General features: G+C 38.0%; 1 protein-coding gene across 1 annotated transcript; it reads left to right on the top strand.

The window, feature by feature from the left end:
* Window positions 1-5,157: 5,157 nt before the first annotated feature.
* Window positions 5,158-14,902, top strand: cxcl14 (chemokine (C-X-C motif) ligand 14). The gene is made up of 4 exons (XM_038699645.1): window positions 5,158-5,527; window positions 7,540-7,645; window positions 11,736-11,849; window positions 12,626-14,902. The coding sequence occupies exons 1-4, from the start codon at window positions 5,464-5,466 to the stop codon at window positions 12,639-12,641; spliced, it is 300 nt and encodes a 99-aa protein (XP_038555573.1). The 5' UTR covers window positions 5,158-5,463; the 3' UTR covers window positions 12,642-14,902.
* The last annotated feature ends 1,048 nt before the right edge of the window (window positions 14,903-15,950 follow it).

Raw genomic sequence — 15,950 nt, 5'->3', positions numbered from 1 at the left:
TTTCTGTCTCTTGTTGCACTTTTCCACATATCATTCCTAAAAGCTAAACAGCCCCAACCTACTTCCCACACCCTCTGCCATGTTTGACTCTGGGGTAAACTGAGCAATTTCCCTGCAAATTAGGTCTGCACTTACGCCGCTGCCAAGTCCACTAAAAGCCATTAGACACAGTGCATGTTAGATTGCCGACACAAATGGGGTTTACAGTCTAGCACGCAGTCCAGGTTTGTGTAACTAGACATAGTCCTTCTCTTTCTGAGGAATTCAGTCATGTTGAAAGAATCGGTGAGGTGGCCACAGGGGCTGGCAGTGTAGCCGAAGTGTTCTGATAACCACTTTCTGTAAACAGCTGTTGTTACTTGATCAAGCAAAAGAGTCAAATCTTTTTATTATAAGTGTAAGAATATGAAGTGTTTATTGCCAAAAACACAATCTTTTGAAATGCATGGTGATACTTCAGGCTGGCAAAATGATTTGATATTAGGGTTTCTATTATTTTGATTTGCCACTAAATGATAACAATCGTGAATATTTCCTTTCCTTAAGGAAACAAATTGATGCAATGGATCTTATTAATTGTTGATAATCTGTTATGTATTCTAGTATATATTATTTTTCTTTAACCAACTGTATAAATGCATTGGTTAATGGAACAAGAAGAAATTCAACATAAATGTACTGTAACGGACTGGATGACTGGTTTTCCCAATGATCCAGGATGTGTTATGACTGTCCAAGCAATATGTTTAGAAGCCTGTCAATCAACGGTGTTCCTACCTGTGATTGGCAGAGATTAAGGGAGATGGTTGTTATTGTTCCTGCTAGGCCAAAGGGTGGGTGAGTGTGTGTGAGTCAAGTAGGAGCGGGACAGAGAGTCAAGAAGGAGAAGTTAACTTGTTACTCGGCGACAGCAGAGTTGTTTTGGCGTTGGCTACGGCCCACAGTAGCCTGTATTTTGTTCAGTAATAAAGCACGAGCAGTGCCAGCTATCATCTCGTAGCTTCTTATTTGAGGGACACTACAGTATTTTATGTCCCCTGTAACAATTAAATGCAACAACATAAAAAGGGAAACTCTCTTCTGGACTGCTCCCCACTCTGTATTGCCTCTTGTGGGGGTCATAAGTGACCATTGTTTCATTTACTGTAGAGAGTTTGTTTTAAGCAAAAAATTAAGTTCTTTAAGGCAGTGATTCCCAACCAGGTCACAGGTCATTCCCAATACTGCTGCAGTTTCCAGATGGTACTTGGAAAGTCTGTGGAGTAGCTTAACTAATTAAAAAAATATATAGTAAATATTTTATATACATATATTTGTGTTTATGAGGAAAATAAACGCTCAAATAAGGTTACAATTTGTGGAATGCTGATCTGTCAGACATTAACTGTCACCTTAACCAGTAAAGTACCAACACATCCTAATTTCATCCTAATTTTGTCTTTTATTACACCTTAACTTTTAGAGTGTGTGCAACTACTTAGGAAACAAGCAAGTCAAGTCAAAACAGATGGTTAAAAGCAATGGCTAAAAAGTTAAAATGTCCAGCTCTTGTCAGTCTGGGACACGTGAACTTTTTCAAACCTACTGAAACACAATTACAGGCCTACAGCCATGCTAGCAGCTCTGTGAGGCTGCGCTTTAAGCTAAATGCTCACAATGACAATGCTAACATGCTGATGTTGAGGAGGCCAATGTTTAAACTTAATTTAGCATGTTAGCATGCTAATATTTGGTAATTGGCAATAAAAAGTGCAGCTGAGGCTAATGGGAGTGTCAGTAGTTTTACAGGTACAGGGTTTTTCCTGGCTCAGCATGGGCCTTTGGGGGGTGACTTTGCACGACAGTAAGAATGATGGGTACACGTTCAGTAATGGCAATGACTTGCCTAATGACCGAAATCTATGCATTTTCTTGTTCTTTCTGACCATTTGATAAACAAAATATATATATAACATTAAATAGAAAGTTTATTAGTATAATAATATATTTACAGGTTACACTTTATTTGGATAATCTGCCTATAGATAGTTTATTAGTAGAGATTTAGCTGTTTCACGAATAAAACCATTTTCTGATATTAGCATACACCACTGTGGTTAAGGTTTGATTAGTGCTAATGTTTGTGTATTCATTGTAATTTCAGATAACAGTACAGTTTACCATTAGTAGCCTAATATTTATTCCAGTTGGACAAAACAGCAGTTTCTGTGGGTTGTTTTCAGTCACTAAATTATTGTGCAAGCAAAATGCTCTACATGGTCAGTCTCTCATTTGTTTAAGCAAATTAACTTGTCAGAAATAAAAAAAAAATGCATACAGAACGAGTTAAACATTTCTAAAGTTTGCTGTAGTGCCTCAACCTTTTTTGAACGTCCCGCCTCCTCCAGGCTGTGATTGGTTGGTTAACAAAAGCGACTATAGTGCCACTATACACACGGCTGTTTGAAAGGCTCCCGATCTCCCTGCGGAGATTAGCAGGCAGGCGAGAACGGGAGCAGGTGAGCGTCACGTAGTGCCCAGAAAACCTGATGTGGAGAGGTCAGAGGAGAGGACCGGTGCCGGTACGCCAAAGAGTAAAATGTAAAAGTGACATCACCGTCATTAGCGCGAACTTCGTCGCGGAGCGTTCAGGCGCAGTTAAACCAACGCAGCACCTGATTTATTAAACCAGCGCCAGCATGTGTAAAGTACAACGGCGCTGGATGAGAGGAGAGGTGACTGCTGAAGTCAAGACGTTGTATTTAAGTTTAAGTTGTGCTTGCTCAACAGTTGTTTGATAAAGTGCTATTAAAACACATTCAGAGAGGATTTGAAAGGTTGTTTATTTTTTTCAGTTCTGATCATTATCATCGCTAAAACCTGTTTGGGGGGCGCCAAAAATTTCTATATGCAGGAAAAACCCTGCAGGTATTAACTCATAAACCGAGGTAATGGACAAATTGACCAGATCCTGGTGCATCTGTTAAAAATGTTGGTACAAATCAGCTGATTACATTTTCTATTACCTTTATATGAATAAACATATAAGTAGGACATTTAAGATATTCTCAGTGTCCTCAATGAGGTCCTGGTTAGAGATCAAGAAATAAACATTTCTCTAAATCACCACCATCTTTGACTGATCATGTCATTTTCATCATGATTTCATGGATTCCTTTTGGCTGAAATCCTCTGTATTTTCTGCCTTTAATGTATTTCTTTCCTTTGGTCTTCAGTGAAGCTGAATTGACCTAATGGATGAAGACAACAGATGTCCGACTGATTATCAATCACTTCAGCCGAAGACTGGAACAGACAGCTCACCGATGTCTTTTATCCTGAGATCAAAAAGACCTGAGATGGATTCACACAGCATCAATGTCCCGCAGGGGTCACATCTTAATTTGTCACAGTTTGCTGTAAATAGTAGCCAGGATCATGTCCTACTGTCATTCACTCTATAACCAGAGGACCAAAGGAACGATTGGCCAAGACTTTCTTTCTGTGTGTGACCCAGACTTCAGGGTTTTCCATGTTCAGGTAGAAAACAACATTTGTTCAGGTTGCACATACACATAAGCAGCATTTTACAGATGTACATGTTAGTATCCATACAAATACAGACTCACAAATATGGATATGCAGGCTGGATACACACACACACACACACACACACACACACACACACACAGGTGCAGACATTTCAAGGCTGCTGGTTTGAGTGATGACAGGAACTGATTGCATCAGTGCTCAGGGCAGGGAGATGAACTCACACAACCACATACACATACAATTCCCTCATGATGCAGGATGGTGATGAATTCTGTTTAATCCTGTGGTCAGAGCATCCCACGTGGGAGGGGTCAGACTGTCTTCTCAGGGCTATCTCTTACAGGCCAATGGTTCCGCCTGATGGCATCCCAAGGTACAATGGCTGCATTTATTCATATCCACAGAACAGAATAGATCAGAGCGTCATCAAGCAAGGAATTCACAAGAACAATGACAATAAATTAGACTTCATTGAATTAAGGTTGGATGTATGTTTTAATAAGTAAAAATAATAATAATTCTGCTCACATTTGTGTAAGGAAATACTAAAACTATGATTATACTACTTCTATTGTGCACACTTTCCACACATACTGTAGGAAAATAACAGGCTTCAGAGGAAATTGTATATTGTGGTGTTCTTTGCCTTGGTCTTATTCATTATTTTCATGTATAAGGAAACTGCAGAGTGTTATTTTATCATATAAGGTCTCTATTTTTATGTAAAGCACATTGAATGCACATGTGTATGAAATGCCTTGCCTATTATCGCACTATTTCCACTCACCAGAGGCAAAAGGACATGTGTTTACCTGTATGTTCATTTTTTAATGTTTGTTTTTAGTCAGTTTAGCTGTCAGTTTCACCAATGAGCCTAGTTGTATTGTTAGAAAACAGCAACAGAAACAAGAATCCTACTGTTACCAGCGCACAGATTTAGAGCCATGGTTAAATGGAATATGTTTGTGGTTAGTTCGTGGCCATTGGGAACTAAATGTAATTTAAAAAAAATATCAAAGCCAAAGGTCCCCTTACTAGCTTTATTGAGCTTTCAACTGAGTCTTCATTTGGCGAATTGAGCTGAATCTTTAAGCTTAGATTGTTAGAAGGAGATGCGCCAATCATAAACGGTTTTTCGATAGCTCCTAACTATTGCTAGTCTAGAGACGTGCGTGTTACGTATAGGCCTATTACTCGCTCTCCCCATGAAGCATGTAGAAGCATGTCTCTGTCGCGTTGACCCACATAACTTGACACACATCAAAAGTCACCACAGAATGTCATAGAAAAGTTAAATTCCCTTGTTGTAACGTCCAAACGTGCTGCGTAAACTGTTGCCTTTCCTGTCGTTATGACGTTAATGTAGGCTACTTCCGGCTAAGTCACAATTAGGACAGAAGCTGAACTTGTGTGAGAACTTAACATAAACTAGCCAACGATGTTAGCCAAATCAGACGCCACTCCACCAACATGTGATTTTATTTTTTGTTTGTTTTTCCCCTTACTCCCTCCCTTTCCATGTTCTCCACTTCTCCCTCGCAGACCACAAGTGTTTGATTCGCTGTCTGGCCGTGCATAATAATGAGGAGGGGACAGCGGGCTGCTTTTTAAAAGAGCTGCTGCCTGCCTCTCCACACTAAGAGAGAGAGAGGGGGAGAGAAAGAGAGACCCGAAACGAGTGATTGGCGGTTCATCCAAGCGCCCAAGACGCACAGACGGAGTTGCACAATCAGCGCTCCAAAAAGCAGAAAAACCTCAGCGCTCCTTCAGTTCTGCCATCCAACAGTAACTGCAAGTGGATATTATCTGCACCTCGAAAGACTTTTGTTGATTTGTTTTTTGTGTGTGCGTTTTACTCGTAGAGACCATTTGAAGAGATCGGATTTTGTGGAACTTGTTTTAAAATAAACATCTTTTTTCACTTGTAAAGACATGCATCGGTGCTCAGCGGTGCTACTTTTGTTAGTGGTTGCCTTGTGCTTCCTGAGCGCAGAAGGTAAACTTATTTTTCTTTTTTATTAATAAATGTTTAGTTAAGTTGATCATTTTTGAAAATGAGGTGTTTTGCGCTGAAGCTATGGTGATGTAACTAGATATCAAATTATAGGTGGTAAAATGTTTTTTGATGCCTATTGCTTTGTTGTGCGTGTGCATGAAGGGAATGATGGGTTAATGCAAGATCAGGCTTCCTATCCAGAGTTTGTTCAAAACTGAAATGAACTGAATGAAGCTGATGCCAAAGATCCCCAGATGTCCTGCACAGATTGTGAAAACAACTTATAAGTGTCTCAGTGGTTTGTTTGCCTGCATGTTTATACAAAGCCAATATCAGATGAAGCTTTATTGCCAAGTAGTGTTTTACACATATACCACCTGCTGCATGCATTTTACTCTATCTGATCACAACACACTCAATTCAGCACTATTCATGACCTTACTCTACCCATAAACATCAAGAACTTCTCAAAAGTAGGGTACAATGATAAATTCACTGTGGTGTGAGGATCTGATCTAATCATGAGCCTTTAGTTGGCATCTACAAGCCTTTTTACACCCTGAATACCACTCTGAGACTCTGAGTGTCTGGCAAGATTTGTGAAGCTCACCATATGTAGCTGATACAATTTAAAGCCAAAATTTCTTGGGGTCATGCGGAGGGGGGGTTGGGGACAGGAATAAAATGCCATTGTTTCTTTGTAAATAACAGATTTCATTAGGAAAATGTTTTGAGCAAACACAATCTGCAAATCTTAAAATTTATTCTACAACTTTTTAGGAAAACTATGTCTTTGTGCTGGGGCATTTTTTTGTCAGCTCTTTGGAAAGCACATTTACTCACATAGCTTCATAGTTTGGGGCAAAAACAAGGAAACCCAATTGCTTACAAACCATCAACTTCCATTCAACTATCGTAGTCACATTTCTTAAATTCCTTTCTATTTGATGGATAGATTTGATCATGAGTAAACAGATATATGTCATTAGAAAGGAGAACCCGTCTCTTCCCGTAGACTGAAGTATTGAAGTAGTATACCCTTCAAAAGCCCCATTACACAGTCTACATGGGTATGTTAACCTCAGTGTCTCCTCATTGGCCTTTGTTGTCCAGTGTGCCTGAGTGCTGGCACCACTGTGGGGCTTGTGATAGATTTAGTGGCCGAGGACAGATTGCAGGTGATGGATGAAGGAAACCTTGGACTATCCGGGTCATCATCTCCCATCACAAATATACAACCCAGCAGCATCAAGTCACAACAACTAAGCCTCAAGAAGATTTTGGACCGAAATGAAAAGATGTGGCGATACTTAAGAAGTGTGACCAAAATTTAGCCTCAGTTGAAGCAGTGCATGTGTCTGTCCCCGGTGCATAAAAAGGGGGGATTTCTGTTGAAGCCACAGGTTTCCCTGCCTGACTTGAGTATGAATTCATTAATCATCTGAGCTGCACTGGATAAAACTTGCTGAATTTTCTGATGTCTACCAAACTGACATAGTACATTTCCCTCAAGCCAAAAGTTTCATTTTAGTAATACTTGATTTTGCAGGGTAAGAGCTACATGCAAATGGAAAAAAAACACTCTGTTTCATTCATCTTTGAGTCATAATTTATTTATTTAACATTTTGTTGTACTGTATTGTATAAGTAGCCTATGAATAAAGGAGCTGACTGAAAGAAACAGTGTTTGTAAAGCATGTGATGTTTCACCAGTAAGTTATCAGATTGAAATATTGCCACTGGTAATCCCACCTTCTCAGTATGTGAGATAAGATAAACTGGTGACGGATTTGGAGCCAATTTGCTGTAAAATCACAAATAATTAACTTTTCTATCACTTCAGTATCTATGCCACTTTCAAAACTGGAAGACTCACTTAAAAAAATCTGTCACACAATTCAGTTACCACATGATCAGTTCCCATTATTTTTAAATCCCCAGCATTACAAGTTCATTATGTTTCTGTTTGATGGTTAAAGGTAGTCTGACTCATGTGTTTGACTTCTCCACAGCCTACAAGTGCAGATGCACCAGAAAAGGACCGAAGATCAGATACAAGGATGTACAGAAGCTGGAGATCAAACCCAAACACCCGTACTGCCAAGAGAAGATGATATTGTGAGTGAGAATTCTTTCCTTACTCGTCTTATACCTCTTCTTCCTCTACCTCATTGTCTTCTTCTTCTTCTTCTTCTTTCCTCTCACCCCTTGTATGCTTAATTTCCTTGATCCCTTGACCTTTTTCTACACATCTTTTCTTGCTTTTCCTCTCTTTTCTGTTTCTTCCTCTTCTCTTCTTCTTCTTCTTCTTCTTCCTCACTGTGCTGGCATGCACTATAAGTTATAATATCACAGTATTTGTACCTGCTTGACACAAAGATATACAACTGTAATGTTCCATGGCTGTCCTCCAAAATACCATAAGAAGATTTGGCAGCTGTACAGGCATTATCAAAACATCCTGACATCTGTGCTTAAAACACTTACAAAGATTTACAGTGAGATAATAAAAGTATGATTTAATTACTTCCTGCAGTCAGGAACAAGGAGTGATTTATTAGACGGAAAGATGGAGAGACAAGAAACACAACTTTCCAGAACATTCGATTACCTTCTACATGACCATCTAATTAAGGGTTAAGCTTAATTTCCAGACATTTGATGATAAATTGAAGCGTTATCTTACAGTTAAGATCCAGTTGCACAAAGATACAGCATGTGCTATGTATGAATAACATACACCTTTTACATTAGTCCATACGAAAATGTTTGGCTTGGATTGGTCTGTTTGATCCTTCCATCTTCTCTCTCTCTTTTTGCCAACTGAGCTTTGACGCATAAAATAATAGCTTGAGCATACAAAGAGCTATTACATTCAATTTGGGTGGAATGCAACACAAACCTCTCTGATGATAACTAGTCCTCGCCTTCTAGCTGGGTCCAAACATGCTCAAAGCAGCCTGTGGCACTAAGATAGACAGACAACTTTAAATAAATAAACTTACGTTTTATTTACAGTGTGTAGAATATTTCTTAGAAAATGATCTGGGGTCAACTCTAGAGGATGAAGACCCATACAGCCAGAAATGGGAACTGTGACTTCCATGTGGAATTCATTTGAAGTTTCATGTCAAAGCGACATGAAGGGACAACAGATGGGGATGTTATGTCAGCCTCCCTGGGGCCAGTTTTGTGTCCAAGGTGCATACTCTGCTGCCATCTGCTGGCAAATTACAATATCAGGCAGAGATCCCAGTTTGGGTAACAACAGTGACCACTGGACATGGATGTGACATATGGCAAAATCTGTTTGCACCATAAGTCTCCAGGGAATCAGTCTAATGCTGGTGAAATTTAAGCCCTTCTAATCTAATTTCTACACTTAACAAAGCGCCTAAGTTTTTACACAAATTATACAGAAAAATAGGATTGAAGGACTGGAATCGGATTTCTCATGTAGCTTTATGTTTGATAGTAACAATAACTCCATATGAATTGCGCCATTTTAAAATGGAACTGAGTGTATAGATTATGGCAGGAAAATTTCCAAATTGAAATTAGATTAATAAGATTATGTAGATCTCATTTTAGCATTGTCAGTGCTGAAACTAGTAGTCTAGTCACTAGTCAGTGGCTAGAAAATTTATCTGCAGCATTTCTATTTACGGATTTACCATTTAAATCAGATATCAAGCTAAAATGTACAAATTGCTGGTTCAAGCTACTCAAATGTGTAACATTTTTCCATTTTATAGAATTTAAATTACGTATTTTTGTATTGTGGGCTTTGTGAACTTGTAATATTGTCAACTGATTAATCAATTAGTCAAAAGAAATCGACAAATTAATTGATAATGAAAACAAGACATTAGTTACAGCCCTAGTATTGTTTTTAAAATTGATACTCTATAAAGAGCTGTATTTTAAAAGTAACTAAGTAAAGTTTTTGGAATGTAACCAACCTGTGAAGTGACTTAGGTTGATATAAAGGTTGAATCTTGTCTGTACAATAGTCAGAGTAATGCATAAATCACAATAACACCATTTAAAAAGGTTTAGAAAATAGTCACAGTGTGTGTGTCTACAATGATATAAAGGAAAATGAATACATGGAGTTTAGGAAATAAAGTGTGTGTCTGAATGCAAAAAACACAAGCACTAGTATATGTCTATGTCAACTCACAGGCCTGTTTCTGTGTGAGTGTGTTACCCGCCACAAAGCCATTATTTAAGGCTACTCTATAAGCATGGGATGGGGGCCACCAGCCACTGGTGCCCAGTGAAAAATGAGCCTCAGCGGGGTCCGGAAAGCCACAGAAAGAAAGGGAGTAAGGAGAGAAATGAGCGAGAGAGTCCCACTCTGGCCTTTGTTGTGGGTGTTTGGCTTACGGCGCTGAGTTTGGCATTCAGAGCGACCACTCCTAACCACACACTCAAGCCTGGAGTCCCTGTTTTCTCTATATTTCTTTTATTTCTCTCCATTTCCTCTTACTCTTTTTCATTCAGTCTTTTTTCCTTTTATCTTATTAATTTCCCTCTTTTCATTCCTACACTCTTTATTTTTCTTATTGGTGCCCTTTGTCTCTCTTTATCACTTTATTTTTTTTTTTTGCTGCCTCTCTTCTTCTATCATGTGTTATGCCTTTGTCAGTTGTCGAAGAAGCATTCAGATCCTTTACTTAAGTAAAAGTTTTAACACGACACTATGAAAATATTAGTGATAGTCATAGATTCCAAGTAAAAGTACATCAGTGCTATCAGCAAAATGGACTCAAAGTATCAAAAGTATACATAATATTCATATTAATTTCAGCTGTCAAATGATTGTAGTAAAGTAAAAAGTACAAAACTCAATTTTACACTTTTCTCATTTGGTCACACGGTCTTCTTTTAGCTCTCTGGCAGCCTTTCCTTTGTCCCTGTGTTTGTGAAACAGTTTGCTTATCATATTAGCTGTTAGAGCTGGTGGCTGCACTTCGGCTGCCCAGGTGAATTATAATGAGAAGGAACTAAAGCTCAAATTAATACAATAATTAGGTTAAATTTCAACTCTACTGAGCAGACATGGAAAAACATTTAATCTCCGTTTATTACAGCCTTGCAGATATGAAGTCCATTGGCATGCAAAAATACAAAAGCACTTTCATGTTCTCGCTGTCAAACACACTCAAAGCTCTGTTCTTTCAAAATAAAGCATGTACAGCTGACCAACTATACCAATAGCCAAACAAACTGACAACTGAAAGGGCAGGAAAATAGATGCAAAACTCTTTAATCGGAGCCTTATAACTACTGAATACAGCATTTTTATTGAGAGTCAAGTCTTTTCTCCTCTAGTCAACTCATTTAACATTCATGGTTTGGTGAGCCTTTGAGTGTGTCACTGGATGGAGAGGCCCCATGGCATGGTGGGTGTTTTTCCCACATTTCTCTTGTTTGGCCTGAATATGCCACATGCGGGCAGACTGTCTCTACCGTTGCCTTAAGCAGAGGGTTACAGACAGACCAACTTATTCAATGAGCTTAGATGTCACATTTTTTAGTGGCAGCTCCATAATATTACTCCATTGCCAAGTAACTGGCCAGCCCTGTGCAAGCTGATCTTTTGAATTGAGAGGGCATTTAACTGCGGAAATGTTATTGAGGACAGTGTAGAATAGCAGCTAAAATTTGGGGCAAAAATAGGCCAAATGGGCTACAACTTGACCAGTCTTTATTCAGATGACTCAAACTGGCTTTCAGATAGTTTGAAATAACCCCAAGTCAGTATTTTTTACTCCATTCAGCTCTATTGAAGTTCATACAAAGAACATACTGCATGATGGCTCTAAAACTATTAAAGGTAACATGGTTGTCTATTTCTCCAGACATATTGTGCAGTCTATTTAAACTACTGTGTAGCCAAATGATTGCACTGGGGGTCTAAATGTCAAATATCCATTGCTTAATCTCTACATTTACTTGCTATGTCACTCTGTGTTTATGTATGTTATGTTTAGAGCTGTTTAGAACGTTTTAGTTTTAGAACTTGTTTAGAAGCAACAGGAATGTTTTTTGCTGAACCTTACAAACGTTAGTTTCCCAGACATGGGAGTGCACAAGATTATCAACAAACTGTTATTCTTATAACAATATTCTTATAAGAATATTCTTATATTTTGTTAATAATAATTCTTATACTTTCTAACATCTTTGCTTGCCCTCTCAGTGTGACCATGGAGAATGTGGCTCGGTTTAAAGGGCAGGAGTATTGTCTTCATCCCAAACTTCAGAGCACCAAGAATCTGGTCAAATGGTTCCGCATCTGGAAGGACAAGCACAGGTAATACATCTTATAATTCCTTGTCAAAATTGAATTTTTTTTTAATTGTAATTTTTTACTCATGTTTTAATCCCATGTGTTTCCGACCAGGGACCTGGTGAATGTCACACACCTCTATCTATTCTCTTATTTCCCGTGTGTCTCTATATTATCTATCTCTCTACCTTAATGACTAATGTTTACAGGGCTGTGTCCAAGATGACAAGATAAAATACGAAACACGAAAAGGCTCATAATTGATTCTAGCCTCCATTATGTATATATCCTATTAGATTTCCAGACCCCTTACTGCTCTGCCAAGCACACCCAACACACAATCTGCCCTGATCCACCAGCCTGTGTTATCACTGAGTTGTAGATAGTGTCGTGTGGCTTCTCGGTGCACCTTAATTGATTTGTTTAGCGGAAATTTCTCCTCTCACCTTCCCTCCAACACGGGGAGGTCAGAGGTCACGGTAAGCCACAGACAGGAGAAAAATCCTGTGGAGGAGGCAGAGATTCATTATTTTGTTGAGTGTGAATTTGATTTCCAAAAGGACTTGGTTACAGGGTGATTAAACCTATGTCCTTCCACTTACATCCACAAGGCCAACATATTAAATACAACAAACCTTCGATCTCCATTCATCCAGAGACTACATGAAAATACCTGGTAGAGGAGGCTATTGATGCTGGCAGATCTCGTGAGCAGCTAAAGCAGAGAATCTTTAAGAGCAAGGTGAACAAACATTTGAAATCACAGAGAAATTAACACTTATTTTTTTGTTTTTCCTCAGGGTGTACGAAGCCTAAAACCTCGGCTAACCAGTACACATGGATCAAGTGAGACAACAAAAAGACAACAATACCACCAGAACTGTTTTTACGAAGTGCAAGATGTAATCTACAATCAAATTGTACTTCCCCCACTTCTGCCTGAGATCTGTCAAGCACATTAAGAGATATCTTTAGTTTGTATGTAAGCTGGTGGGCTCGTTTTAGCTGGCTATCAATCTAGTTGCGGTCACTCACCGCTCCAGTCTTTACAGCTGTAGTTGCACTTGTCAAATAGTGGATGAAACGCCATCATCTGTGGTCAAACGGTTTGTTCAGTTATTACTTAAAGGAATTTCTCTTTTGCTTTGGCTTTTAAGCTTCTTTCAAAACGAAGAATATGTAAGAATGTGTTATTCTGAAGGAACAGGCAAACCTTCCTATGAAAATTACAGTGTGGGTGTTTCAATTGTTAAGATTTTCACTACTCTGTATTCAATATGACAGGTGGGATGTTAGTACACTGCCAATATTTAGGATCCAGTTAACTGTCTTTAAGAGGTTGTAGTCGAAATGCAGCGATAAAGGTTCTCAACGAATCTGATTCCTTGTGTTTAAAGAGGAGAGGCAGTCAGTGTGTTGTTACATACAATACAGAAGTTGCTATTGTTCAGTCAGATAAAGGAGATCTACCACTATGTGTGTGTTTACCATGTCCATGCTAGTCATATGTGTAAAACAAACACACTACTCCACAGCACTACTTTGTAAAATAGTATCTAATTAACCAGCAGACTGTAGTTCCAATAGACATAAAAGTATACATATGTGTGCCATTGCTACATGTAGTACAGTCTGTGGATTGGAGTTCATTAAAAAAAAAGATTATTAAACATACTTAGAAAGAAAAGACCGTCGGCAGTTTACATCAACAAAGGATCTGTTGTATATTTTCACTGGTTAAAAGATTTTTTAATTCCACCTCTTGAATTGTGTGAAGCAAAGGAAAGTAAATGTGTAATGAAGCAATATCTCATACAAACTGCCTACATAACCACTCAATTTAGCCACACATGAAAGCAAACTTTAAGGAAAAGACTGGCGATATTCTAGTTTTTCGTCAATGTTTACCAATGTCCCATGAAAATATCCAAATCAACAATGCGTTACTCCGTCTCTCAGTGCTTTCCAGTCTGTCACCCTGTCTGTGGCACTCAGCCCGAAGCACATTCATTCCTACTGAAGATGTAAATTTTTGAAAACAGGTCAAGAATAAATGCTTTCATTTAATAAGAATGTTAAATAACTAAATAAATAGCTAAATAACAGCTGGGCACTGTAGTTTTTGGCAAACGTCACTCAAGCAGGAGTAAATGGTGCATTTGTTGGGGACTATTATCAGCTGTGGATTAACACACATTTGGTGCTCTGCAGTACGGTGATCCAAATAAACTACAGTGACCATGTTTATGGTAATAAAGAACCATATCACCCAGTGCAACAGTGTGGCTCATTGATGTGTTTTAATGGAGCTCAACAGTGCAGATGAATAAGATAATATTTGTTAGAATAAGAAAACAATGGACAATAAGAAAAATACAGAATATTGTCAAACTTATCTTTTTAAATGGGCTATGGACTGTGTTATGTTGATATGAAAATAAGCATGGGTCGTTTCATGAGATTTCAACTTCAGTATCCTGAATCATTCTTACTGTCCATGTACAAAACATGCACTCATTAATTACATTACAGCTTAAAATATATGGCAGGCATTTCATTTGTACTGCTAATGATCATTTCACTCTCTTGTATGTCCTACATGGGTGTTGATACTCTGCTCTTTCTTATCTCTCCTCCAGTAGATCTCCTGAACAATACTGTCAACAATATTATTACTTTGTATGCTGTGGATACACTTTGTAACATTGACGATTGGGGGTTGTTTTGTTGCCACCAAACAGACTTCACACACAAATATATCTGCATATATACAAAAATATCACATTTTCGTTACCTTTTGAAGAATGTGCATAACTGTTGTTTTATATCTTATATATAAATATATATAAAGAAGCACTTTGTAAATGGACCAGTATAGCCTATATGTTAGTGAGAAGAATCCACCTTAAGACTTTGTAGTGTCATGTATATTGTATTACTGCATTATAGTTGTTTTTGCTATTTAAATCTTGGTTTGGTAACAGATATTTGGGAGGTTGAGTGGACCGGCCCACCAAACACACAGTTAAACATTCCATTGAGTGTAAAACAATAAACACAGCAATAAAGTGTCTATAGAGCAGCTCATGTTTTCATTTGATTCGTTGGAACAACTATTGTAACTGAAACAAAGGAGAAACAATGCTGTTGCAGATAGGGAAGGAGGACAAAGATATGGGTTCTTTCAAATTAAAATGCTTTGAGAGCATCAGCCACTAGGTGGCGGTATATGCCAACTGATTTTTATAAGGCAGGTGCAGGAGACAGTAATGGATGTTAACAGTTAACAATACAGGGGTAGTTTGCCTGTAAATATGTCAGTGATTGGAGTATGGACATATATGCGTTTATCGTGCATACTTATATACACTGAAAGACACTTATTCACACAAACATGTTTAGGTAATATAGGCAAAATTTAAAATATCAAGAAACCCAGTAATGATAATTATAAATATCACAATTTATATTTAGAGTACATAAAGTACATTAGAGTACAGTTATAGACTGGTACTAACATGACAGTTGTTTCACAAATAATATTAAAGATTGTATATGAACAGGGGAAAATAAAAGTTCATGCCAGTGTTACCATTTTCAGTTGAACTAAAACAAAGCCTGACAAAATGTGTTTGAGATTAACATAAAGTAAATTTTATATATTTAATGTGTCTCTCACAAAATGTTCCTGGTTTCAAAGCCTCTGATGCTTCTGTGCTACATGCAGACTTTATCAATTTCATCAGGTATAACAATATACTAATGTATTGCACACTTGTGAAGACACGCTTCTGACGCTGTCTCTGGTTCAGGGATGGCTTGACACTAGGAATGTGACACTTGTTGCTCCAAAAGAACTTAAATATTCTTATTTTCTGGGGTGCACCTGTATAACATAAGATTGCAGTCTAAACTGCAACAAAATTGTAATGTTTTTGGGTGCGATGGGGCTGTGGAGTACTTAAATAATTGAGAGATAAATATAGCACAGTACAATATTTTCCAATGAAATGTAGTATACGCCTGAGTCAGAGTCAAGTGTATGTTTTCACATACAAGGAATATGCCTTGGTATTTTGGTGCAAGAATCATAACATGAAAAATAAAGTAAAATATGTCTATTTT

Source organism: Micropterus salmoides, unplaced genomic scaffold (genome assembly GCF_014851395.1).
Source record: "Micropterus salmoides isolate LMB-PRFRI ecotype aquatic unplaced genomic scaffold, ASM1485139v1 Ms_hic_scaffold_5, whole genome shotgun sequence".
Lineage (NCBI taxonomy): Eukaryota > Metazoa > Chordata > Actinopteri > Centrarchiformes > Centrarchidae > Micropterus > Micropterus salmoides.
Note: the sequence above shows the minus strand (reverse complement) of the source record. Positions and strands in the feature narration are given on the sequence as shown.

What these genes read in the sequence shown, in the direction of transcription:
- cxcl14 (XM_038699645.1), top strand. Translation starts at nt 5,464, where the DNA reads ATGCATCGGTGCTCAGCGGTGCTACTTTTGTTAGTGGTTGCCTTGTGC. An exon ending in GTGCTTCCTGAGCGCAGAAG is followed by an intron (nt 5,528 to 7,539) that starts GTAAACTTATTT and finishes ACTTCTCCACAG; the next exon opens with CCTACAAGTGCAGATGCACC. An exon ending in TGCCAAGAGAAGATGATATT is followed by an intron (nt 7,646 to 11,735) that starts GTGAGTGAGAAT and finishes TTGCCCTCTCAG; the next exon opens with TGTGACCATGGAGAATGTGG.